Source organism: Castor canadensis, chromosome 1 (genome assembly GCF_047511655.1).
Source record: "Castor canadensis chromosome 1, mCasCan1.hap1v2, whole genome shotgun sequence".
NCBI classification, from domain to species: Eukaryota; Metazoa; Chordata; class Mammalia; order Rodentia; family Castoridae; genus Castor; species Castor canadensis.
In genome coordinates, this window is record NC_133386.1 from 26,170,098 (window position 1) to 26,195,500 (window position 25,403).

The following is a 25,403-nucleotide window of genomic DNA, read 5'->3' on the forward strand; positions in this document are numbered from 1 at the left end:
GGAGTGACTGGAGGAGCTCCACTCTCTTGATGTGGCCTAAAAGCAACCGTGATCCCAATCTCTTGAGATGGCCTATGTGTGGTCATGACCCCTCTTCCCCAAGATGGTCTAAGTGCAAGGTAGTCTCTCTTTCCTAAGGTGGCCTAAGTATGGAGGTGACCTCTCTCTCTCGAGATGGTTTAAGTGGGAGATGACCCTCTTTCCCAAGATGGTCTAAGTGTAGAAATGACCCTTTTCTCCCCCCCAGTCATCAGTGGGAGAAAACCCCCTCTTCCATGAAGGTGTAAGTGGGAGGTGACCATTTCTACCATGATGGTTTAAGTGGGAGATGACCCCTCTTTTCCAAGATGGTGTAAGTGTGCTAATGCATGAGCCCAAAACTATGGACATCCATGCATGTCAGTCAATCCACAAGATGCGAGACAAAAAGTCCTTGAAACTCTATGTAATTTCCAAAGCAAACCGCAACTACAGCTGTTCTTCTGGGGGAATATTTAATGGATGGAGCAAATAAACCATGTTGTGACTAAGTCTGCTTTCACTAGTCTGATCTCTTGTGCCTGACATATTTCTTAATTACCCTTCCCTAGCTGAGTAGATACACACAGCTCTAACATCCAGTCCTGAGGGCAGGCCTCTGAACCAGGGAGCAACTGCTTCTGCTAAGGAGTGCAGAAGTTGCTTCCTGGGTGAGCATGCCCTGGGGAAACTGGAAAGGGAATTCCTGGCAGAAGGTCTGGCAAGAGCAAAGTAGAGATGTGTGCCCACAGCGTGATCAAGAAAGCTCCACAGCTGACTGACACTGGACCCTTGTGCTCTTGCAGGGGGAACAATTAGAAAGGTGGTTGTGACTAGATTCTGAAGAACTCTGTAAGGGATTTACAGGATAATCTATAAAGAAACGAAGGGGCTGAGAAGTGACAGTGTCTTATAACATGATGAGGCTGTGGGAAAGACAATAAAAAGCTGTCTCCTGCCTTTGTTTACCTATGTATTCCCTCTCCAAATGCCCTTCCCACACACTCCTTGCAGGAAGCATTTTGCTCAACCTACAGCTCACTGCTCAGTGCAGATGAGGTCTCAATAAATGTTTGCTAAATAAGTAAGCAAGGAGAAAGGGGCCCACCCCTCACCCATTTTTCAAGGGATATCTTCAAAAGCCCACCATCTCATACCAACTCACCCTAACCTCACACTCAGACCCCATTCTTGGACCGCTTTCCTTCCTGTGCTCATCCCAACGTACATATGAATGCCTGCACTATTATTTAACCATTTTATGCTTATCTCTTCTCTTGCTGATTACAAAAAAATCATTAGGAAAGGAACGACATCTACTCAAGTCAGGCTGGACTACGGACTTGACCCAGAAAACCTACCTGCACTCAGCTCTGGGCTTCCCTGGTAGCCTCAAGGTCCTAAACTCAACAATGCTGTAAAGTTAACATGGTGTTGAATATCAAATTTCAAACTTATTAAAAACATTAGATTACTCTCCTCCTCCCTACTTATCTAAATCTGCTTAATTTACAGAAAAATAATAATAAATACTAGGAAAGACATGCCAGGAGCACAATTGGACCTTGCTTTATTGTGTTACCCAGCCATCTGTGGCCGTTCATTAGAGGCATTTGGGAATGTAGCCTGAATCGCTGCTGAATGACAATAGCAATGCAAAACACTACTGCGACTTTAAGAGCCTTGCTGTTCCCAGATCTTTAGTCAATTTTTATTTAACAGTAAATTAAAATAGGCAAGTGCTAGTTCTTCCTACATGATAAACTTTGTAGGCAATATTCTGGACAATTCTGTGATGACATGCACAGGTTAAAGAAAAAGCAATGTTGCTGTGATTCTGTACGCAAATGCGCAGCAAACATATGTGAATTGAAACCTTCTAAACATTAACAATCAGAATTCTACCTTTAGTGGAAGAGGTAAGGACACTTCTCGCTCTTTTCTGGCTGCCCCACACAGCACAGTGTTATGACAAGCATGGGCTGGTTTTTGATTTCCAGGGAAAAGATTCTATTTTTTAATTGAGTGGTTGGTGAGAACCACAGGGAGGCTCATGTCTGTGGGAAATCAGGGCCCTCAGAGCCCACGTTTCTTCTTGGCCTTTCCTTTGTAAAATCCATCATTCTCGCCCAAACTGTGCTCCTGATCGCTTTGCATTCCCACCCTGACCTCCGATCGCCTAAATTCTTGGCCAATTGAGATGTCATTCCAATTTGCTGCCTAGAACTTAACTCCATGTTAGCAAAGCTCACAGATCTAAATCCCACCTGTCTGAAGGGCAGACCACAGAGAATCTCAGAGGTAACACAATCCTGCCCATCTGTTATTTTCCATGCACAATAATCATGAAAGCAAATACTCAGCACGCTGGCCTGTCAGGAAAATCAAATTGAACAAGCCCTTCCTTCCTGGTTCCACTCTCCAATGATTAAGACGGGGTTGTTGGCTTAACTTCTCTACAAGCGCCTCGGAATCAGGGCCCTGGATTCGCACCGGCCTGCTGTCCTAACTCGGCGACAGGGGTCTGATGTCTACGGTGCTGGGGACCGGGAACAGGGCCGCCCAGCGGGAAGGACAGCAGTTCCTTTAAACATTAAAGGTTTGGGAGAAGATACGGCGAGCAGAGGGCAGGCAGCTGGATGCCTACGCCCAAGCCAAGATTCTCCTATCCCACATCGATTCACTGACATGCATGCATCACCGACGCTCGGCGACAGCCCGGCTCGCCCCGCCGGGCCCGCGCGGGTCCCCTCGCCGCTCGCTCGCGCGCGCTCACCCAGGGCCCAGGTGCAGCTCTCCTTGATGGCTTTGTACTTGCTCCCGGACGCCTCCTTCTGCAGCTTCCTCAGGATCTCTTCCATCTTGATCTTCCTGAGACCGCGTCGGCGCGGACCGCGAGCGTGCGGGGTCGGGCGAGGGTCGCCGCGCTGCTGGGCCCTGCGCACCTAGGCGGCCGCCGCGCTCGCCCCCATCCCACTCGGCGCGCGACTGATGAATCACGGCCGCCCCATGCCGCGGGCCACGTCAGCCCCGCCGCCCCGCCCCGCTCCGCTCCGCCCGCCCGGGTCAGGTGCGCTCCGCTCGGCTTGGCTCTGCGCGGCGCGGGAGGCAGTGGGAGGCCGCGGAGGCGCAGCGCAACGGCGGAGGCGGAGGCGGATGCTCTAAAAGCCCGCAGCCGCCGGCCAGGCACTGCGCTCAGCCGCTTGAGCTGCTGGTGGGCGGCGATCGGCTGCCGTGGCGGGGAGGAGGGGTCTCGTCGCTGGACTCCCACCGCCTCCCTGGGAGGAGTTGGGGTGGTGCTGCTCTGACCCCCGGGTCCTCCGTGCCACGCAGGCGCCACGCCCGCTGCATCCCGTGGTCCTCCAAGCAGCTATTTAGTGACCAGCCTTGGAGGCCACTCCGGTGTTCAGCTCCGGGGTCAGGCTGGTGGGATCCCGAAGTGATTATGCCCTGCGGGGGGCTTCCATCCACACTGTGTGTGTGTGTGTGGTGGCGGGGGGCGGGAGGGACGGGGAAGGTTTGGGCCCCAGTGTCCCCAGTATACAGACAAGGAAACCAGGCACTCTTGTCAGGTCAAGGAACACAAGTCAGGTCACAGAAGAAATCAAGTGGTCCCTAAACCTACTAAAAATGTTCACGACCTCTAATCAAAAGAGCACAACTTTAAAACCAGCTGCCTCTTTTTAATGATCAAGTTGGCTAGATGCTATTTTAATGCTATTGTTAGTGAGAAGAGGGCAGCAATGGCTGCTGGTGAGAGTGACCTGGTACTGCGTTCCCGGGAGAGAAGCTGGCTGAGCGTACAGTGTATACACAGCCCCAGTTCTACAGTTCCCCTGCTGGGAATTCATCCTAAGGAAGTGATCAGGGAAATGAATAAAGATGTTTCTACAAGGATTTCAGTATAAAAAACAAAACTATCCCTATGTTTACCAACAGGGAAACGGAGCGGTTACTCATGGCGTACCCAGCAGCATGCTATAACCTATCAGAATAATGTGAGAGAGGAATATTGGATCCTATAAAAAGCAGTTTCTAGGGCTGGAGGGCGTGGCGCAAGTGGAAGAGCGCTAAAAAGAAAGCAAACAGAAAAGCAAAACCAGCTTCTATTATATAAAATAAATAAACGTAAGGGTTCAACCCCAGAACCCCCCCCACTCCCACATACATATAAAAGCAGCTAGAATCCCATGTGTATGCAACATACTCAGGTTGTTGGCTGTGAAGGAAAGCAAACAACTTCTTATCTTTTCACAACTCACAGGGGAAAACACTTCGCATTGCTTTCCAGTGCACACATATGCCATGAACAAACAGGCTAAAACACTGAAACAAAAATGTTATTTATAAATAATACTTGCTGTTAGCTATAATAGTTACTATTAAACATGATTTTATTAATGGCATCAAGCACATTGGTCTGTTTCCTGATTTATTTCAGGCTTCAGGCATAAGGACAATGGTACATGCACGACCTTGGTGGTTAATCCCATAATGCCTATTTCTTCCTATAGTTTTAGTTCGGTTGTTAAAAATTCTGGTTCAACAAACAACAAATGTTGGTGAGGATGTGGAGAAAAAGAAACCCTCATACACTGTTAGTGGGAATATAAATTAATACAACCACTATGGAAAACAGCGTGGAGGCTCCACACAAAACTAAAATAAAACTGCCCTATGATCCAGCAACACCACTCCTGAGAATATTCTCGAAGGAATGTGACTCAGGTTACTACAAAGGCACCTGCACACCCGTGTTTATTGCAGCACTATTCACAATAGCTAAGCTATGGAAACAGCCAAGATGCCCCACCACTGACGAATGGATTAAGAAAATGTGGTATGTATACACAATGGAATTTTAAAAATTCATTTATTCATATGTGCATACATTGTTTGGGCCATTTCTCCCTACACAATGGAATTTTATTCAACCATAAAGAAGAATGAGATTTTGTCATTCGCAGGTAAAGGGATTGAACTGGAAAACATCATCTTAAGTGAAGTTAGCCAGGTCCTCCAGAATATGGATGTGATGTGGAAAGTTCTTGCTCAGAATATGTGTTGCATTCTGCTGTTGTAGGCCCCACACTACCTCATTTCTGAAAAGAATATGTTTTGGTGAAACAGACTCAATATAATCCACCAATGGGTAGAGGCCTAAAATTTGAAAATCACCAAGCCAGAGAGGGATATGGGAATAGTCTCTTGGTGGGGAGTACAGCTATAGACACATAAAGGCAGGGGCTAAAGAAGTGGGAGAAAAAAGCTTCATGGGTAAAACAAGTGCCCAAGGAGGGGGAGATGGCAGGTAGAGCACAAATAAGAATCATTGTCCAGTCTGGGGATAAATGTCAATCTATAGATATAGAGGGGGAGGTGAAGGCCGGGTTTTCATACTGTCTAGCTTGTTGATATGAGGACAGGAATTTGTAGGAGCCACACCTGGTGACTTCTATTTTGCTCTTACATGTTGAGTGTAAGAGAAGTGAATAGATAGGGAACCCAAAGTTTGAAAATGGAAAAGAATGTGTAAGGATGCTCAGAAGACTTCTCTAAAGTATTTAGGACCAAGTAGTTTCCTATTTGTGAACATTTAGGAAGCAGTGCCAATTCAGCAAAAATTCTAAATCTGGTAATAGCTACTAAATGTGCTATTGCAGATTTGGTCACCTAGAAATGTGACAGTAAATCCACATTTCCAGCTCAGATCTTTCTTTTAAGCTTCCTTAACTTGATAATCAAATAGTTGATCTTTTCACTTACTTTGATATTTAACTCATATTAAAGAAACTAATTTACAGTGTAAAGCTTTATCCAAATATGAGCCAGTATAATATGAATATGAATTAAGCTAATTTTAAAATTAAATTTAGCCTAAGAAAAATGTATTTAATTTGAAGGTGGTTATAAAATCATTTATGATGTTAAGCATTTGGAAAAGTAAATGATTGTATTTAATGTATTTTAAGTAGCTTTATAAAATATGGTATATCCTTTAAGGAAAATTTAAATTCCCACAAAACAAATAACATTAAAGAGTATTCACCTTAAAAAAGAATTATTTTATTTGCAAAAGCAATTTTCTATTTTATTAATAATTAAGATACATTTACATGTGATACAATTGGACTTCTGCTTCTGGCTGTCACACTATAGTTTGTATCAGAACAACCTTACAGTTGAACTAGACTTAGAAAATTAAAAGCAAATGTTTGAAGGTATCAAAACGACCAAGTAGTCAGTACCTGAAGGACCAAGATTCTAGAGAGAAGGAGAAGGCAGCCAAAAGTTCTCTGTTGCGGCTTTCTTTTGCAGCACTTGCTAGTTTACCTCATGGTGTGTAGAGGTCAAGTTGTCAGAGACATCAGAGGTCTCAAGGTCCATGAAAATAAAAATTTAAGTTCGACTTATTAAGGCAGTTAGACTTAATGAACCACTGGAGTAGATAAAACCTCAGAAGAAGAGAGAGGGAGTTACTGAGAGCATGACTTTGAAAAGTCACCTCTGGGGTTTTATACTGAATAGAAATTCGTGTTTTTTAGAATGTTACATCTTTCTTCCTCAAAGAAAAGGAAATTACAGCAGAGTTGAGGCTACATAAAATTATATCCAATGCTATAAAACAATACTGTAAACAGCCCCAAAGAGCTTGCCACCTGCTAGATAATAAAATTTTAAAGAACATCTTTCTCCATAAGCACGATATGTCTGCATATTAGATGTACACATGGATGTATGCATGTTGGGACACTATATAAATGAGGTAATTTTATAATATGCTTTTTTGCATTCTGCTTCTTTTCATTCAATGTCTTAGTACACACAACTTTTCCTTTAAAATGGCTGCCTACAATTTTATGTGTGCTTTAGTAAATTTTATCAGTTAATATAATTGTTTCCAGTTTGTATTGTTAGAAACAAGGCTTCAATGAACATTGCTATAGTTATTATATTACTTCCCTATTAGGATATATTCTTAGGATATGCTCCTGGAAGTGGAGGTGCTGCGTTAGAAAGCACACAGTTCAAGGGTGGGGGGACATGTGGCCAAATCCTGCACCAGGAGCCCCAGTTATGTTGCCAGGGTGCTCAGAACAGCCTGCATTCCTCCTCCTCAGCATCACAATATGCTGAAAATCTTTTCCCTCTTTGCCAGGTTATTAGCTTAAAATTTATAGGTTTGTTTCAGATGATAACTAAACCTACAAGGTGAAGTTTAATATCTTATTTTCAGCATTTCTTCTCAGTTCCATTCCTTTGTCCATTTAAAAGTTGCAGATATTAATTCTTTTTGTCAATTTGGAAGATGTTTGTATACTAAGGATAGTAATTTTACATCATATATATAGCAATTTTTAAATTTTTGCCATTTTTCTGTAACTTTGTTTTATACTTGACTACATACAAATTTTTAAATGTATGTGTGCTTGTGTTTGCTTAATAGTCTGGATCTTGAATGTCCCCACAAAGTCCCACCTGTTACAGGTTTGGTACCTAGCATGGAACTATTAGGGGATGGGGAGGTCATTAGGTCACTGGGGGCAATCCTTTGAAGGGTGTAGTGGGACCCTGCTCCTTTTTACTCACTCTTGTCTTTGCTTCCTGGTCATGAGATGAGCAGTTTTGTCCTAACACATAATTCCATTATGATTTGTTGCCTCAGAACACAATCAGAACCATGAGGCTGATCAATCGTGGGCTAATACCTCCCAAAGCACTAGCCAAAATAAACCACTTTCCTAGGTGCTTGTGGCTCATGCCTGTAATCCTAGCTATTTGGGAAGAGCACGGTTTGAGACCAGCTTGGGCAAATCATTTGAGAGACCCTGTCTCCAAACTAGCGAGACCAAAATGGTCTGGAAGGGGTGGCTCAAGCAGTAGAGCACCTGCTTTGCAGGTGCTTACTTTGCAAAAAATAAAAAACAACAATGACAAAAATTTTCTTTTTACAGGTTGATTACCTCAGGTATTTTGTGATAGTGATGGGAAGCTGACAAACACAGTGTGCTAAGTGAGTAATTAGATAACTCCTGAGATGCGTGGAGGAAAACTTTGGGTGAAACCATAGGTTATAGCAGTGGACACAGCGGGTAGATAAAACCTCAGAAGAAAAGGGAGGGAGTTACTGAACACATGACTTCGAAAAGTCACCTCTGGGGTTTTACACTGAATAGAAATACCCGGTATTTAGAATGTTGCATCCTTCTTCCTCATGGGTTCTTTGCTTTGTCTCCTTACAGATGCTGTAACAGGCCACAGTAGCTGCCATCAGTGATGGGACTGGAATAATTGTCTGTTGTGATATTACATGTGCAGTTGTTAGAGTTCCAGTTTGAACTCCAGAATGAATTCTCCTGTGGGCACATTATAATCTGTGTGATTAGGTTGATTAAGTAGAATCTTGCTGTGTATGCAGGTGATCACAAGCTACTTCCTATTGTCCAGCACCCGAGCATCCTTCTCACTTGGAAGGCTTTCCCTGGAGGGTAGGTTAAGAACTAGGTCTGCACCATGTTATATGACCTAAAGCATCGTGCATACATCTCCTCTTCTCAGATGAGTTATCTGCATGGAAAATATGAAAGATCTACAGACGAACTGCAAGAATTAGTAAGAGTTTAGCAAGATTTGTAAATGTAGGATCAATATTAAAAGATAACTGGATTTCTATTCAAGAGCAAAAATTTTAATAGTATAAAATAATATAAAAGCATTGGGAATAAACAGAAGAAAAATATGTGCAGGTGCTTAGTGCAGAATACAGGATGTCTTGATTGAAGAACATTAAGGTGAACTAAGGATGTTGGAGCTAAAGACCCTCCGGTGCTGAAAACAGACACACGAGAGAGAGAAAATCTCGACAAGGCAATTTCTCTTGATCAAAAGGGTGCAAGCACGCATTCACTCCACCTGAGCAGACATGGGAGCACAAAATGGTGACAGTAGCTTCTCCTTATATCCCTGACGCAGTTCTACCTGCCCCTCACCTGGGATTTGTCCAGTTAAAGGTTTACAATCTCTCCTGATTGGCTAAAAGGCTTAGGGAATGGGGTTAGGGCACATAATTTGGCAGGTAATTATCACAGGCAATGGGACTGTACCAGAATCCAGAAAAACAGGAACCCTTTAAACAACACAAGTCACCTAAGATGGCGACCTTAGGAATTTTAAGTAATCTCAGAGGGTGACATAAACTTTGATAGAAAAGATCATTTTTTTAACAAGGATATGGACAGACCTTCCTTATTTGTGTTTCAGAAAACATTGGTTAAAAAACAATTTTAGTGAAACTCTCAGCAGGTGTTTATACATTACACAAAAAGGCTGAATTTAAATCATTTGGAAGATGTATAAGCCAGGCAAAATTCCCTATCAGAAATCAAGAACCCTTACCACACTACCATGGTTAAGACAACATGTAACTGGCACAGGATAGACTGGCAGGCCGTAGCAGGATCTAGACATGAGGACAGACCCTGACATGAATGAAGTATAACCTGAGACAGAATTGGTGCTGTGGGTCAGTGTGGGAGGGAGCCACTTCACTCTTTAATCAGTGATGCTAATGTCACTAAGTATCTATACAGAAAATTAAAAATGCATCCTTACTTCTTCACACCTAAAAAGCAAAACAAGGCAAAAACCTCAGATATATAAAGGCTTTGTAAAAGACGGAAATTATAAACCTTTCAATGAAAATATCTCTATGATCTCAGCGGAAGAATTTCTTCGAAAAGACAGAAAAGTCAGAAACGTAATAAAAATTTACTACATTAAATTTAAGAAATTCAGTTCACCATCAAGAAGCCAAAGGGGGCAGTCCAACTTAGGAGAGTATATCCGGAAGACATAAACTGACAAAGGGCTCCCATCTAATGTGTATAAAGAGCTGCTGCAGCCAGGCATGGTGGTGCATGGCTGTAATCCCAGTTATTCAGGAGGTGGAGGTAGGTGGATCGAGGTAGGTAGGCCTGCCAAAGTCAGCAAAAAACCCTATTGGAAAAGCAAAGTAATCATCACTGATTAAGGGATGAAATGGCATCTTTCCCACTAATCCACAATGCCAATTGTGGCCAGGGTCATGGCTCAAGGATTCGAGTTCAAATCCTAAGTAGCAAAAAGGAAAAGAAAGAAAATTCCTGCAAATCAATTAGGAAAAGATAATGCAATAAAACGGTGGTAGAATATATGGGCAGTCGTGTCATAGAAGAGCAGTAATTATGGCCTATAAGCATATAGTGACACCCTCAAACATAGTTGTTCCTGGGGAAACCTGGCAAAGGACCACACTAGCCCAACACAAGACTGGATACCACTCAGTTTTGATGGAGCTGTGGAGCCATAGGAAAGTCCTCCCTTCTGGTGGGAATGTAAATATTTACAGCCTTAGACTGGAGGTGTGGCTCAAGTGTTAGAGCACCTGTTTTGTAAGTGTGAAGCCCTGGGTTCAAACACCAGTCCCACACACACACACACACAAAATATATATATATATACATATATATACACACATATATATTTAAATGATTTTCTGTTACTTAGTGAATTTAAATACACTCACTCCCGATTCCTAGAAATACTGCTTTCACTATAGAGCCTCAATGAATTCTTTTAATACATATATCAGGAGGCAAGGAGGCACGTACATATAATCAGGAGTGTTACTGACTGGAGAAAGAAAAAAACAAGCTTCACAGCATCTACAGTCAGAAGGATAAATCAGCTATGGAATATTAGTACAAAAAAGCAGTGAAAACAAGTAAACCATAGCTATTTCACATCAACGTGTGAAAATATCAAAAAAAGAGTAAGTCACAGAGGAATGCATACAGTGTGCTTGCACTTATATAAAGTACAAAAACAGGCAAACTAATAATGCCATATGGTCTGGGACACAAACTATAGAGGATCATGGTTACCCTGAGATGAGGACAAGGACCAAGTAGGTCAAAGTCTGCTCTGTGGGTTCAAAACAATGCCTTAGCAGTAGCTACAGAGGTGTCAGCTCTATTATTCTTCAAAATGCATGTAAATGTTAGGCTTACTCTTTTAAATGTATGATTGGGGGGTGCACAATTTAATAAAGTGGAGGAGCGACAGTTTGTATTTGTCCCCACTGTGATACAATGGCAGAGGCAATGGTGGTGGATGGAGCAAGATGCGGGGTTGGCAGGCTAACCACCACCACCTGCCTGCAGATGTGACCTTAGCTTTATCTTCATTGCTTGTCCTTCTTCAGATCTGAACTGTTTTCTAAGTGTAGTTTTTCAGCTTTTCTATTCAAAATTCTGTAAGCTACCCAATGCCTTTTAAAAAAAACTGCTTGTTCTGTTTCCATTTATTGGGTTGTTTGCTGCTGTTTATAATCAAGAGAGAAATAAGGTCGTTGACATGAAGGGAAGGAAAACAGTGCTATGGAAGTGGGGAGACAAATCACTGACTTGGGTTTCTGGGGGCTCTCCACAAATGGTGGAGCTTTGACCTGAATCATGAGCAGAAGAGAGGAGGCTGAGGGTTCCAGGTTCCTTACTGCCTCTCAAAATGCCTCCTCTACCATGTGGTTTTATTTGTTATCAGGTCCTTCCCCTCCTGCCAGGTCTCTTTCCTTCAAATATCTTGACCAACCCACTATTGCATTTTAAGGCTTAATAGCATTTGATGTCATTAAACACTTTTTCCTTGAAACCATACTCTTTTATTGGATTCTATAAAACCACATTTACCTTGTTTTCTTCCTATTTTCAGCTGTACTTTATTTCCTGAAACTTTAAACTTATACCTCATTTCTCTTTTTTCTTCTCTTCCTCTCTCTCTCTCCCCTTTCTCCTGCCTCCCTCTTCCTGAACTCTACCCAATTTGCTCCCTATCTTCCCCATATCCTCTCTCGGAGCCTTTGAGATGATCATTACGCTGATCACAATGCGTTCAGGTGCCTCTTCCAAGGTACATGTAGTTTAATAGCCAAAAAGAAAGGAACCATGTCTGTTTTGTCAAGGGTCCAATGCATCATAGAATGCCTGACACATGGTGGTTATTCAATAAAAATATATGTGAATGATGAAGTGAAACAACTATTTTACTCTGGACGTCTGTGAACACCCATCTTTATGTTCTTTTACATGTCCTGTCTTGTATTCAAATCTTAATTTTCCATTTACCATGGGCCAAATAAGCTGTTTAAAATGTTCTCAGAGGCAACTATGCTTTTAGATAAAGAAATTACAGTTACTTGGCAAATTCTGAGAGACCCACAGACTTGGAAATTTCATAGTTGGGAGAAAAGAAATTTTCCCTATGAAGCATAGAGATTGGAACTTAGCTCTCTCGTGTCTCTGGCCCAGTCCTGTGGCTGACATGGACATCAGGGAGCTGGGAAAAAGAACTGTAAGTAACCACACATACCTGACCTATGGAAACTTGCATGAAACCTAATTCAGTTGCTGCTCCTTCAAGGACATCTCTGCTCTGGGGGATTGAGACTGCAGGGCCCTGGCATGTGGAGAAACAGTATGTCATCCTCACTGCTGAGTGACCTCTTGTGGCTGGAGGCCAGGACAGGGGCTGGAAGTGGAGAATTTTAGTGCTGGTCCCTGCTTTTTGAAGAAGAAACTTTTGGTGCCAGAAGAAGGAAATGAAAATGTCTTGGACAGTAAAACATCCTTGTCTTGTCAGAGCACTGCTGTGATCTACTTTCATCACACGTGGGAACTTATTCTGCAAAAATGTTTTAATAAACACTGAAGAGATTTTTGAGGAAACTTAGATGTGAGAAAGATTGTTTCTCTTCTGTAACTTAGTGATAGTTTAAGAATAAAAATATGTATATTATTTTACAGGCAAAGACCATGCTCCTCAGCAATATGGTTCTAAAACCTAAACAAAAATAGAAGGGAACACGCAAGCCATGAGTTTGAAGGGAAAAGAAATCCTACTTGCCTTATGGTAGTAGTCCCTTGAGTTAGCTGCAGGCATGCCCAGAAAGAAACAGTTCCCTTTTCATCCTTACAACTGAACTGGGCTTTGATATTAATGATAAAATGTGCATTTAATTTAATATTTTATCAAATGAAAAGAAAAACCAAACTACTACAAGTAGTAATTTTCACTGTACAGGTGACTGTAACCTCAAAAAGTGTTTTGTTAAGTCTGTGTTATAAATGGTGGCTATGTTCTCAGGCAAACTTACAAAAATCTTATTTAATCCATTCTATAGCTGAAATATTCCTAAGCATATTCTTAGAATCTCCAGAAAGTGAAACCTGGCCACCCTGACCCCATATTTTGATCCCTAAGCTCTGAGACACATGGGTCCTGAGGTATTGGGCACAGGAAGAACAGAGGGAGGTGCCATTGGCTGGAGAGGTCTCAAAACAAGGTAGGCAAAGGAGGTAGAGAGGGCCCAGCCAGGGCTCCTGGTGGTCTCCATAGCAATGGCGGGGAAGGCTCTGTTGATCACAGTGTCAATGACAGAGGAAGAGTGCTGGAGAACAGAGGATCAGTGACAGCAGAGGACTCTGGGCAAGTGGTACAGGTCATTCAGGGGTATTGGTAAGTCAAGAATTTAAGTGTTTACATATATAACAGTTTCTACGTATTTCATTCTCAGTATTTTAATTGGAAATACATTGCTAATTTTCTCAACACGTGGTGTGTTAAGCCTTAAAGATACAAAGTGAAAAGGCCTGGTGACCGTCAGGATGACCTTTGGAATAGATACCACTTCTTCAAATATCAGAATCGACAGGGGCTGTGGAGAGTATCATTTGATTCTGGAGACTTTGCCAAGTACCTGATTTGGAAGAATGGAAGAGTTCTCAATGGTTTACTGGGAAGAGACTCCATTTATAGTAAAATATCACCCCAAAATTCAATTTCTTGACCCCTTATACAAGGTCATTAGTATTTTCATTGAAGTTTCTTTTATTTATCTCTACAGAGATTTTGTTTTGTGTTATTTCATTTTTTGTGATATTGGAGTTTGATCTCAGATTTTGTTTTGTGTTATTTCATTTTTTGTGATATTGGAGTTTGATCTCAGGGCTCATGCTTGTTGCTTGTTAGGCAAGCACTCTGCCCAGTTCTTTTTGGTTTAATTTTGCTGCTCAGATGAGATCTCATACTAATTTTACCTGGGCTGGCTGGAACCACCATCCTCCTACCCCTATCTCCAAATGGCTGGGACCACGGGCATGTGCCACCATGCTGACCCAGAGAAGATTTTTAAAATACTGGTTTGTGGGATGGAAATTCTGATTGATTAGTAGCTACAAATAAATATTCTGCAAAATCCATAGATTAATTTTTAAAATTAAAAGATAATATGCAGATTTATAATATTTAGATTGCATAATTGTCAACACTTCTATAGAAATTAATTTAAAAAATTAAATGCAAATTACTCAAGAAATATGTGACAAGTTGAGAGAAAAATTTGCAACATATGTGACAAAGGTTCTGTGCCACTATGGGGTGCTATATTGATAAGAAAAAATGAAATACCAGAGAACTGAGTAATTGGAAGTATACATAAGAAGAAATACAAGTGACAAACTTGTGGAAGTGTTCAAGCTACATGTTTGAATCTAAACACCACATTTCTCCTAAAAGTGGTCCTTTCTCCGAGTTCCCTGGAATGGTACCACTACCAGCCCTGGAGCCAGAAATCTTGTATGCTTCCTTGCTTCCAGTGACCAATTTTTCACCAAGTTCTGTATCTGCACGGGTTCCCAAATCCATTGACATCACCTTGGTCTAAACTATCTTTCTTCTAGGCTTTAGCCTCAGGAAGAGGATCCCAACATCCAGCCTGAACCCCTAAAACATTTTCCCACATGAAACCAGGGTGATTATTTTCAAAACATAAATCTTATGTGACACTCTTGCTTAAAATGTTCCAATGACTTTCTGTTGCTCTATGGACGTAGACCAAAATCCTTTAATAATGGTTAGTGGTGGCATACATGAACATCCAACACTTTTCTCAAATGTGAACTTAACATGAACTACAAGGCCTTGTGTGACTTGACTTCTGTCTTTCCATCTTAACCACATTTTACAGTGCCTGGCTTGCTACATGCATACACATTAGTGTTCTTTGTGCTGCCAGAACACACACAGTGCCTTTGTGCATGCTGTGTCCTCTTTCTGGAATTCTTTACTCGTGACATCACCCTCATCTCTGTCCCCTTGACAGGTAATTTCTGTATCATTCAGTCATTCTTTCAGGAAAGCTTTGCCTGTCTTCTCTTAAGATCGCAACTAAATTATCATGTCCATCTCTGTTTACATGCTCACTGCACTGATTGACTGTCACAACACTTATCTCAGTGACACTTTAACATTTACTTGTGATCTTCTGATTGATATCTGTCTACTAAAGGGGAAACTCCATGAGGCAAGGACCAGAATTGCTTTTACTTGCCATTATATAAGAAATATTTGGGGTAACTAAATGAATGATGAATAAATATCAGTAAAAGCAAGCAGATACAAATTATAACAAAAAATTTCTCTTTCAGATTATCAAAGATTAACAAAATTGTAGCAACATTCCTTTTTGAAAGACAGTTGTGCCTTCCAGACACTCACATGTATAATTATGCTTTAGCAGTGTTTCCAAAGCAGATCAGCAGAGAAGCTTCCAAAGATGCTCAATGTCTAGTAACACACACAACACAGTGCTACCTGTTCCAATGATGTCAGTCTCTGTTAACATACAGACCTCCAGAAAACATTTCAAGTGAGAAAGCTGTGCAGAAATGGAAATAGAGTGTGATGACAATTGGTAAAAATATGTCTGTGTCCCTCTCTTATGGTGTATAGATACATAGAAAAAATCTAGAAGGAGAGTAATGGAATGTTCACAATTGCTATTCCTGGGTGGTGACACTATAGATTATTATTCATCATAATTATCTGGATATAATGTGCATGTGTCACACACATTTTTCAATATGAAATATAATCATTCAAAACATATCTTTTCATTTTCTATATTAAATTTTTGGTTGCATCCAACTCTGTAGAACGTATTTGGAAAGGAAACTTAAAGAAAGCCTGACTCCCAGCATAAAATATAGCACTCTCCCCTGCAGCTGGGAATGCAATCTTTACTCAGATGCACTGAGAAGTCCTACTTCTTTTGTAAAACACTCAGTTCTTTTTTGGCACCTCCAATTGTTGGAATGCTCTTTTATGGAAGAAAAATTTATCTGTAAATAGTGACAAGAATTCGTTCAACTAGACATTGAATTATTAATGCCTATTCTAATGCCTGGAGCATAGCAGGGACTTAAATACTCAATGAGTTATGAGTTAAGATAATGATTCTTTTCCCCTACAGATTTACTTTATAATTGAATGAAACCCCTCTGGCCCCTAAACTGTCCTCATTCATTGGGGTTTCTATAACCAGAAAATTCAGTTTTCCCCTTATGCTCTCTAGTCATTAATGCCTCTCTTGAAAGGTGCACAGCACTCCAGATATGGGCTGATTACTAAAGAGTAGAGACTGGTTATTATCCTATTTTTAAATTTTAATACTGCCTAAATTTGCATTGCCTTTTAAAATAGGCATGTCATATTGTAAGCCCATAGTACACTAATATGATACAAAATTCATTCAGAAATCATTATCCACAGAAGTTATTGTCAAGTACAACCTCCTCCATTGTGACCTGGTTAAAAATTTTGTCAGCTGTATTGAGATAAAACTTGTATATAATAAAATCCACCTATTTAATTGTACTATCCATTTGGGTCATATATACAGATGTTCTTCAACTTATGATGGATTACATCTGAATAAATCCATTGTAAATCCAAAATATTGTAAGTTGAAAATGCTTTTACTGTATCTAGCCTATCAAATATCTCAGAGTAGAAACAATACACTGTAGCATGTCAGTGGTTTCTCCTGTTCCTGTACAATACACAGAGAAACTTATATCACGTGTCATTTGCTCAGGAAAAGATGAAAATTCAAAACTTTAAGTGTAGTGTCTAGTAATGTATATTGCTCTTGCACTATGATAAAGTTGAAAAAGTATAACTTGGACCACTGTAAATCAGTGACTGTCTTTAAAGTCACGTAGCCACAACCACAGTCAGCTACAGAATAGATCCACTGTTTAGAGCTTCTTCATGCCCATGAACAGTGGATCCTCCTCCCCACATTATGTGTTGATTACTGTAACTTTATAGTACCTCTTGAAGTCAAGTAAGTAGTCTGGGTCTTTTACTTTGTCTTTCTTTCAAAGTTGTTTGACTATATGAGGCCATTTGCATTTGCACATAAATTTTAGAATCAATTTGTCCATTTTAATGGAAAGTTCTTTTGGGATTTTGTTTGCAGTTGTGTTGAATTTGTAGATAATTTTTGGAAAATTAATACATCAATTAATTAATACATTAATAATACCAAGTCTTGTTATCCATGAACATAGTACATCTCTCCATTCATTTTGGTCTCTTTTTATTTCTCTCTGTAATGTTTTGTGGTTTTCAGTATATAGGGCTTATAGATAACTTGCTAGATACAACCATAAGTATTTCATATTTTTTGATACTCTTGTAAATTGTTTTTAAACTTCCATTTCCAATTGCATGTTGCTAGTATATAAAAATACAATTGATTTTTGTACATTGATCTTGCATCCTACAAATCTGTACCATTTGTTTGTTAATTCTGGAGGGACTTTTGTGGATATTTTACAGTTTTCTATTTAGACACTCATGCCATCCACAATTAAAGATTGCAATTTACATATTATTTTCCAGCTGTATGCCATTTATTTATTAATCATAACTGAACCCCCAGCATACTGATGAATTTGAGCTGACATCTTTGCTTTTTTCTTCTCCTTCATGTCTTTAAACATTCAGCATGCTTTTGGTATAAGTTTTTGGAGATGCCTTTATCAGGTTGAAGAACTTTCCTTCTGTTTTCAATATTCTCATTTTCCTCATAAATGAGAATTATATTTTCCCAATGTACTTCCTGAATCTTTTAAAATGATCATGCTTCTTCTTTTCTAGCATTTAATATGGGGAATTACACTGATTAATTTTCAAGTGTTAAAACAATCCTCCATTCTTGGGGTGAACCCTACTTTGTCATAATGTGTTGTTATCCTGTTTATTTCTCAAGTCAATTGGCTAATAATTTAAAATTTTTTGCCAGGTGTGGTAGCACATGCTTATAATCCCAGTTATAAATAGAAACATAGATAGGGCATAGATAGGAGGATTGTATATCATCTTTTGTGAAATGTCTATTCAGAGTCTTTGCCAATTTTTAATATTGGCTCCCTGTTTACTTATTATTGAGTTGTAAGAGTTCTTTATATATTTTAGATGTAAGTTATTTATCAACTATGTGAAATGCAAATATTTTCTCTCATTCCATGGGTCTCTTTTCACTTTCTTGGATGTTATAACTGATTTCAATCATAATTACAGAGCTTTTAATTTCCCTTTGTATTATATATGGTAGATTTTAGCTGGGTATACATAATATTACACAAATTTTGAATGAATTTTGCCACCCATTACATTCATTCTCTCTAAACCTTATGTGAGTCATAGATTTGTTATGTAAGACGTGTATCTTCATATGATTTGTTGAAAAATTATAAGTAAGGCAAAGCTTTCTGGCATGTCATAAACATGCCCCTCCAGATTAATGTCAATAATAGAAAACTAATGAATTGAAATGATAATAATAGCACTAAATTAACTGGACTAGTCGTACAACTTTATTTTCCAGCTGGTATTCCTTAAGTCTGACCTGTTGAAGTCCATATCTGTGACTGAACTGGAGCAGAGGTGCAGGCTGAGAGAGAGGTACAGAACTTGCATTGGACCTGGGATTTTCCCACTAGGATGGGGTGGATCATTGCACCGATCCTTTGATACCTTGCTTAAGACCTTCTCAATGCTTCCCATTCCACATAGGATGAATTTCATCTGAAACATAGCCTGCAAGTCCTCTTGGTCTGATTCCTGTCTAACTCTCTGCTGCTCATTTCTCTCTCTCTCCCTGCTCAGGTCACATTATCCACCTTCCAGCTCTTCCTAGCCCCGAGGATTTCTAATCAAATCACTTACAACACTCCTCTCACTTGAGATTAAATATTCCTTTCTGAAGAAGTCTTACTTGACATTTTATTTTGCAGTTTCCAATTAAGTATGTCCTTCATAATTAATACTTGTCTCTTAGCTGACCACAAGCTCCTTGAGGGAACATCTTGTATTTACAGGTATTCATATTGCACTAGTACTTGTATTTACAGGCAGCATTGATCTGTTTTCTGTTGCTATTGCAGAATACCTGAGTCTGGGTAATTTATTAAGGAAAGAAGTTTATCTTGGCTCATAATTCTAGAGGCTGGATAGTCTAGGAGAATGACATCAGTGATGGCTTCATGCTGCCTCAATTGATGGCAGAAAGTAGAAGAGCAAGTCTGCACATGTGCCAGAGAAAGAGCAGGTAGGGCAGGCTGACTTTATAACAACTCACTTTCATAGGACCACACTACTCCCAAAAGGAAGTCATCAATCCCTTTAACAACCCAATCACCTCTTTAAAGACCTCACCACCCTAGTGGCAAATTTCACCATGAGTTTTGGAGGGGACAAAACATATTCGATCTCTAGCAATCCATCTGATTCCTCCATCTATCAATTAATTCCAAACTCATAAAGGATGGAAATAGGGTTGTTAGTCTCTGGCAATTTCAACCAAGAAGAAGTGGGAAACAGTCAAAGAAAGTTCACTTGTGGATTAGGGGCAGGATGGCACACTGGAAAACGACTAACTTAGCTGAATATACTTATTTTGCAGAAAAGACTGACAAAGTACAAAAATTATAGTTTTCAAGTTTTTATGGTTATTTACTACAGAATTGGAATGAAAACCCAGGTATCCTGATATATAAGCCCTGGGAAGCTCTACTATTATCTCACTTATCTAATGTATTTTGGGGCCAAAGTTTATATCAATTTACCTGCATTCATTGTTCTTCCTTCACAAAATATTTTTTTTCCTTTTTCTTTTATTATTCATATGCACATACAAGGCTTGGTTCATTTCTCCCCCCTGCCCCCACCCCCTCCCTTACCACCCACTCCGCCCCCTCCCTCTCCCCCCCTTCAATACCCAGCAGAAACTATTTTGCCCTTATTTCTAATTTTGTTGTAGAGAGAGTATAAGCAATAATAGGAAGGAACAAGGGTTTTTGCTGGTTGAGATAAGGATAGCTATAAAGGGCATTGACTCACATTGATTTCCTGTGCGTGGGTGTTACCTTCTAGGTTAATTCTTTTTGATCTAACCTTTTCTCTAGTTCCTGGTCCCCTTCTCCTATTGGCCTCAGTTGCTTTTAAGGTATCTGCTTTAGTTTCTCTGCATTGAGGGCAACAAATGCTAGCTAATTTTTTAGGTGTCTTACCTATCCTCACCCCTCCCTTGTGTGCTCTCGCTTTTATCATGTGCTCATAGTCCAATCCCCTTGCTGTGTTTGCCCTTGATCTAATGTCCACATATGAGGGAGAACATACGATTTTTGGTCTTTTGGGCCAGGCTAACCTCACTCAGAATGATGTTCTCCAATTCCATCCATTTACCAGCGAATGATAACATTTCGTTCTTCTTCATGGCTGCATAGAATTCCATTGTGTATAGATACCACATTTTCTTAATCCATTCGTCAGTGGTGGGGCATCTTGGCTGTTTCCATAACTTGGCTATTGCTTCACAAAATATTTTGATGAAGAAATGTCACTTAAAAAATCAAAAAAATCACTGTGAAATAGCATGTTTATTTCCCAGATGTATTTGAAGCTATCTTAACACAGCTTTACAAATTTGATTCTGAAAACCATGAGTTAGGTTATTCAGAAAGAATGATTAGAATGTGTTCGACCTTGATCTATTTTTTTCCTGTGAGAAACATAGAAAAAAAGAGCTATTATAATGTTCTTAAAACAAGTTAACTAGGAACCCGATTGGTTAATAAACGCCTGCAATCCTAGCACCTCGAGTTGTGGCCTACATAATGAGACTCTGTCTCAAAGAAGAAGATGAAGAAGCTAAATTGACTGTGATTTAGTCAACATTTTGTTCCATACAGTAAAGATCTGAGAGTTACAGAAGCATATACATGCTCTATTCAGTAAACCATGACGGACAATGTCTGTGAAGACACAATGCTGCTGGGATTTTTAATTTATTATTCAGATGGTGACCACTATACTGCTTGCCATTGGAGAGCCAAACCAGAATGGGCATATCTGGTCTGCAATGGCTGGGTGCTGCCATCCAACCCTGAGCCTCCATGGGCAAAAGAGTTCCCACTGCCCACCCCCCAGGCACCAGCAGGAGTTTCAAGGCTCTCCCCTTCCAAGCTATCCAATTTTTTTTTTTTTTCTGGTACTGGGGCTTGAACATCAGGGCCTACACCTTGAGCCACTCACCAGCCCTTTTTTGTGAAGGTTTTTTTTTTCTTTCGAGATAAGGTTGTGTGGAACTATTTGCCTGGGCTGGCTTTGAACCACGATCCTCCTGATCTCTGCCTCCTGAGTAGTTAGGATTACAGATGTGCACAACAGGAGCCCTGCTAAGCTATGCAAATTTTCGATCAGGACTTTCTCATGCACATGCACTCAATTATGTTCCTCACCCTTGTCCCCCTCCCATCCCAGCAATACCTTTCTTAAACTTGCACCAATGTCATCCTGCAATGACCTCTTGCACAAATGTTGTTCTCCAATGACCTCTCCCCCTTAGGCTCTTACACCTCCAGCCCCTGACTAATTCCTGCCTCTTGTCCTCTAGGGAGTTTTTATTAAAGAGGCTTTGTGTACCTGCCTCCCCAAACATGAAATCCTACATTTGTGAGGTTCTTCAGACTGAAGGCTGCCTTTCTCTGCTGCTCTGTCTGTGTTAGGCAGCAAGGACTCCAGAATCAAGGTGTGTGGGAGAGACTTTAAGTGATAGCTTATATTCACATCTGCCAGGAGCTGAGGGACCTGGTGTCTGTTGGATGTGTGTCTTTTTCCAGGCTCCTGGTCACCCAGCTTGAGCAAGCCATCAGAGGCCCAAAGACTTGTGCTAAAAATATGGTGGTTTGAACCATGAATTGAAGACAGCTTTGTTACCAGACCTTCAAATGGCCCAACTCCTGTTTTGTTAAATTTTGCTCTTCTAAATAAGATAAAACACTCAGGTAATAGCAACCAATCCCTGCTCTCTGAGGGGTCTGGGGAGCAAGTTCATGAGAACTGAGGCCCCTCTTCCATGAAAGCATCATTGAGGAAGCTGGGCCTAAGGATGCCCGTTTTGTACACTTTCACACACTTGCAAAAGATACTTTCTTTAATGTATGTAACAAAAATGTTGACTAAATCAGTCGATTTAACTTCTTTCTCTTCCTTTTTGAGTCAGGATCTCATTACGTAGCCCAGGGTGGCCTCAAACTCAAACATGATATGAAATCATGTATGAGAAGTACTTAGTGAAGTTGAATGCTTAGTGTCACTTCTACCCTATTTTTACCTATCAAACTCAATAAATAAACATGAAATGGCCCAGTTGCATTTTTCTTCAATACCCACATTTTTCATGTTTGAGGACCTATCTGAGCAAAACACTGTAAGCACAATGTTGCAGAGACACTCAGCTCAACATTTCAGGTAGTGGCCCTATTGCTCTGTTACCCTGTCTTTGTTGGAGGTAAGGGGATGCTGATGTTTGTCTTTGGAGTTTTGAGCTTGTGGGATGGCAATGCTGGATGCAGACCACTGGGTGGACAAATAAATCTCATTAGAATAGAAACATTGCATAGTGGAATCTCCAAACAACAAGACATATCTGAACCATCTTTTAAAATAGCTCTTTGCTTATTAATAAAGCTTATACACTGGACTGGGGTGAAGAGTGCCCCCAGCATTCACATTCACTAGAACCTCAGAATGATGTGAACTTTTTTGGAAAAGGGGTCTTTGCAGGTATAATTAGTTAAGATGAAGTCATACTGGATCAGGATGGACTCTAAATCCAGTATCTGCCCTGGGAAACTAATGTATACACTTAGAAAGAGAATCACTTGTGGCTGTGTGAAAGAATCACATTCCTTTTCTTCTCTTTCTGACTTCTCTCAGCACCCTCTCCCATTCCTGAGTCTCTAAAAAAAGTCACCCTGCCTGATTCTCCTAACAAGGTGGTGAATTCATCTCATTTTACTGTTGGAAGTCCCAGGTCTTAGAAATCCTTTCAGTTCTGGGCAATGGGACACCTGGCTACTCTACCTGAAAATCCTTTTCTTGTCATATACCTATGGTTGCCTCCAAGTAGAAACTCTTCCTAGAAGCACTGAAAAGACAGAAGGAGAAAACTAATTCCCCTCAGGAAAGCTCCCAACCTCTCCATACAAGGGTGACATGATGGAGTTCTTGGTCAATATACACCCAGGCCTACTGATAATAAACACAAAAGACTGATTCACTCAGAAAATTTTCGATGTCCCAGCATACCATTTGGAAGATAAATTTCATCTCTGTCTCCTCTATAGGAACTTATTCTGCGGACATGGAGCTTAGAAAGTTATCATTTCAATAAGAATCAGGTAATTCTTATGATTAGCAAAATGTAGGATTAGTACAGAATCTGCTGCACCAGTATTTGATTTCCCAGGACAGAGCAATGATTTATTTAAAAATAGGGAACAGTCAGTTGCTTAACTGGAGTGGCATGGATAGGTTGAGTCTGTGGCTTTGGTTAGGGTTTAAATGCATTGTCCACAGTGGGGTTTATTTTACTATAGCCAGACTTATTATTATTCTAATAGTGCAAATCTACAGAGCTTATACATATCCTCATACCCTCTTGCTTCTTAACAATTCCTTTCATCTCAAAACACAGACTCACACAAAGGGAATGCAGTTGAAAGTATTTACTGCTATTCCTTCACTAATTCCCTTTCTGTTCTGTATAATACTGAAGATGCTACAGACTTTTCAGCAGAGTTATAATCCAGCATCACACTAACGTGAGAGCATCTTTAAGTCAGGAAACAACTCATTTTGTTGTGTATGACCAATTCACTTTATAATTTGTGCCCGAATCATGAATGGTAATGTCTTCTTAGGAGCATTTTTTAAATGAAAGAAGCTTATACAAGGATTTTAAATCATTTTTATCTGTTATATATTTGTGAACCGTTTGCCTGTCACTTATAATTAGTGGCCAGAGCAGATGGTACAAGCTTAAGCATTAGGTAATATGATCATAAAACACTCCCTATCATCTCCCCCAAGCAAAATTGTTCTAAATTGGAGACATATCATTTATCAAAGATTTTTTTCACTTATTGGAATATGTTGTAAGAAATTATGACATTAGATAAAAAGATATTTCCACATCAAGGAGTTCAAAAGATTAAAATGCTGCTGAAATGTAAGTTAAAGGAATTCATAAATGTTTCAGGGAATATTATGGCAGAATTATTACTATAATTTGAGAAAGGCAGGCTCTGCAATAAAGTGAGATTCATTACAATGCCAAAATTATTCTTCAAAATTCTGACATATTTAGATAGAATTTTCATGCCAAGTCAAATAATTATGAAATTTAAAAATTGCTTGAAGGAATGCTTGGAATTTTATGCTAATAAGCATTTAACTTCAGAGGACTATTTTTCTCTATAAAAATGTTATACTTCATAACTTTCCTTCAAGCTCTCAAGATATGTATACGTGATCAAATTCCTATAAGAAGCTGAGGAAAGAGGAATTGATTGTATGTACTTATTCAAAGTTCCATTTACTCAATCATTCATTCATTTCACAAATATCTATTGAATGTCTGTGTCAAGTTCTGGGGTAGTTTGTGGACAGGCAGCACAAAATGACATGGTCTTCTGCCTTCACGGAACCACCTTCTAAGAGCAGAGATAGTCAACAAACTATAAATAATTTCAAACTGCACAGTGAAAGGTTAACTCAGTAAGATCAGGTTGATCAAACCCTGGGCCTTCCAAAGAAAGGCCTATCAGAGGATTCCAGACCAGCCCTGTTGTATCACTTTGACCTCTAGGGGACTCTGGACACTGCAATTCTATGTGAATGACTTTTGATTATGACCCCTGGCACCATGGCTGGGGTGAGCTTCCCTGGTTGGCAGTAGTGGGACGTGTTGCCACCCGGTGTTATTAGGAGAACGAAGTGCATTTCTGTGTGACTGCATGTGAGAGCACCTGGAGGCATGTACCTGGTTTCTCCTGTACCTCACCTAGGCACCTTTTCTTTTTGCTGATTTTGATGTACATCCCTTTATGTAACAAGTTGTGGAAAGGTAAAGCCTTTCCAAACCATGTCATTGAGTT

General features: G+C 40.2%; 1 protein-coding gene across 1 annotated transcript in view; it reads right to left on the reverse strand.

Moving 5' to 3' along the window:
- The window catches only part of Arfgef3 (ARFGEF family member 3), a 141,641-nt gene extending 138,657 nt beyond the window's left edge, over positions 1-2,984 (reverse strand). Inside the window, exon 1 of the mRNA XM_074073635.1 lies at positions 2,795-2,984. Within this exon, the coding sequence (XP_073929736.1) occupies positions 2,795-2,879 (85 nt within the window). The 5' untranslated portion in view covers positions 2,880-2,984. The remainder of the gene's footprint in view (positions 1-2,794) is intronic.
- Between the last annotated feature and the right edge of the window lie 22,419 nt (positions 2,985-25,403).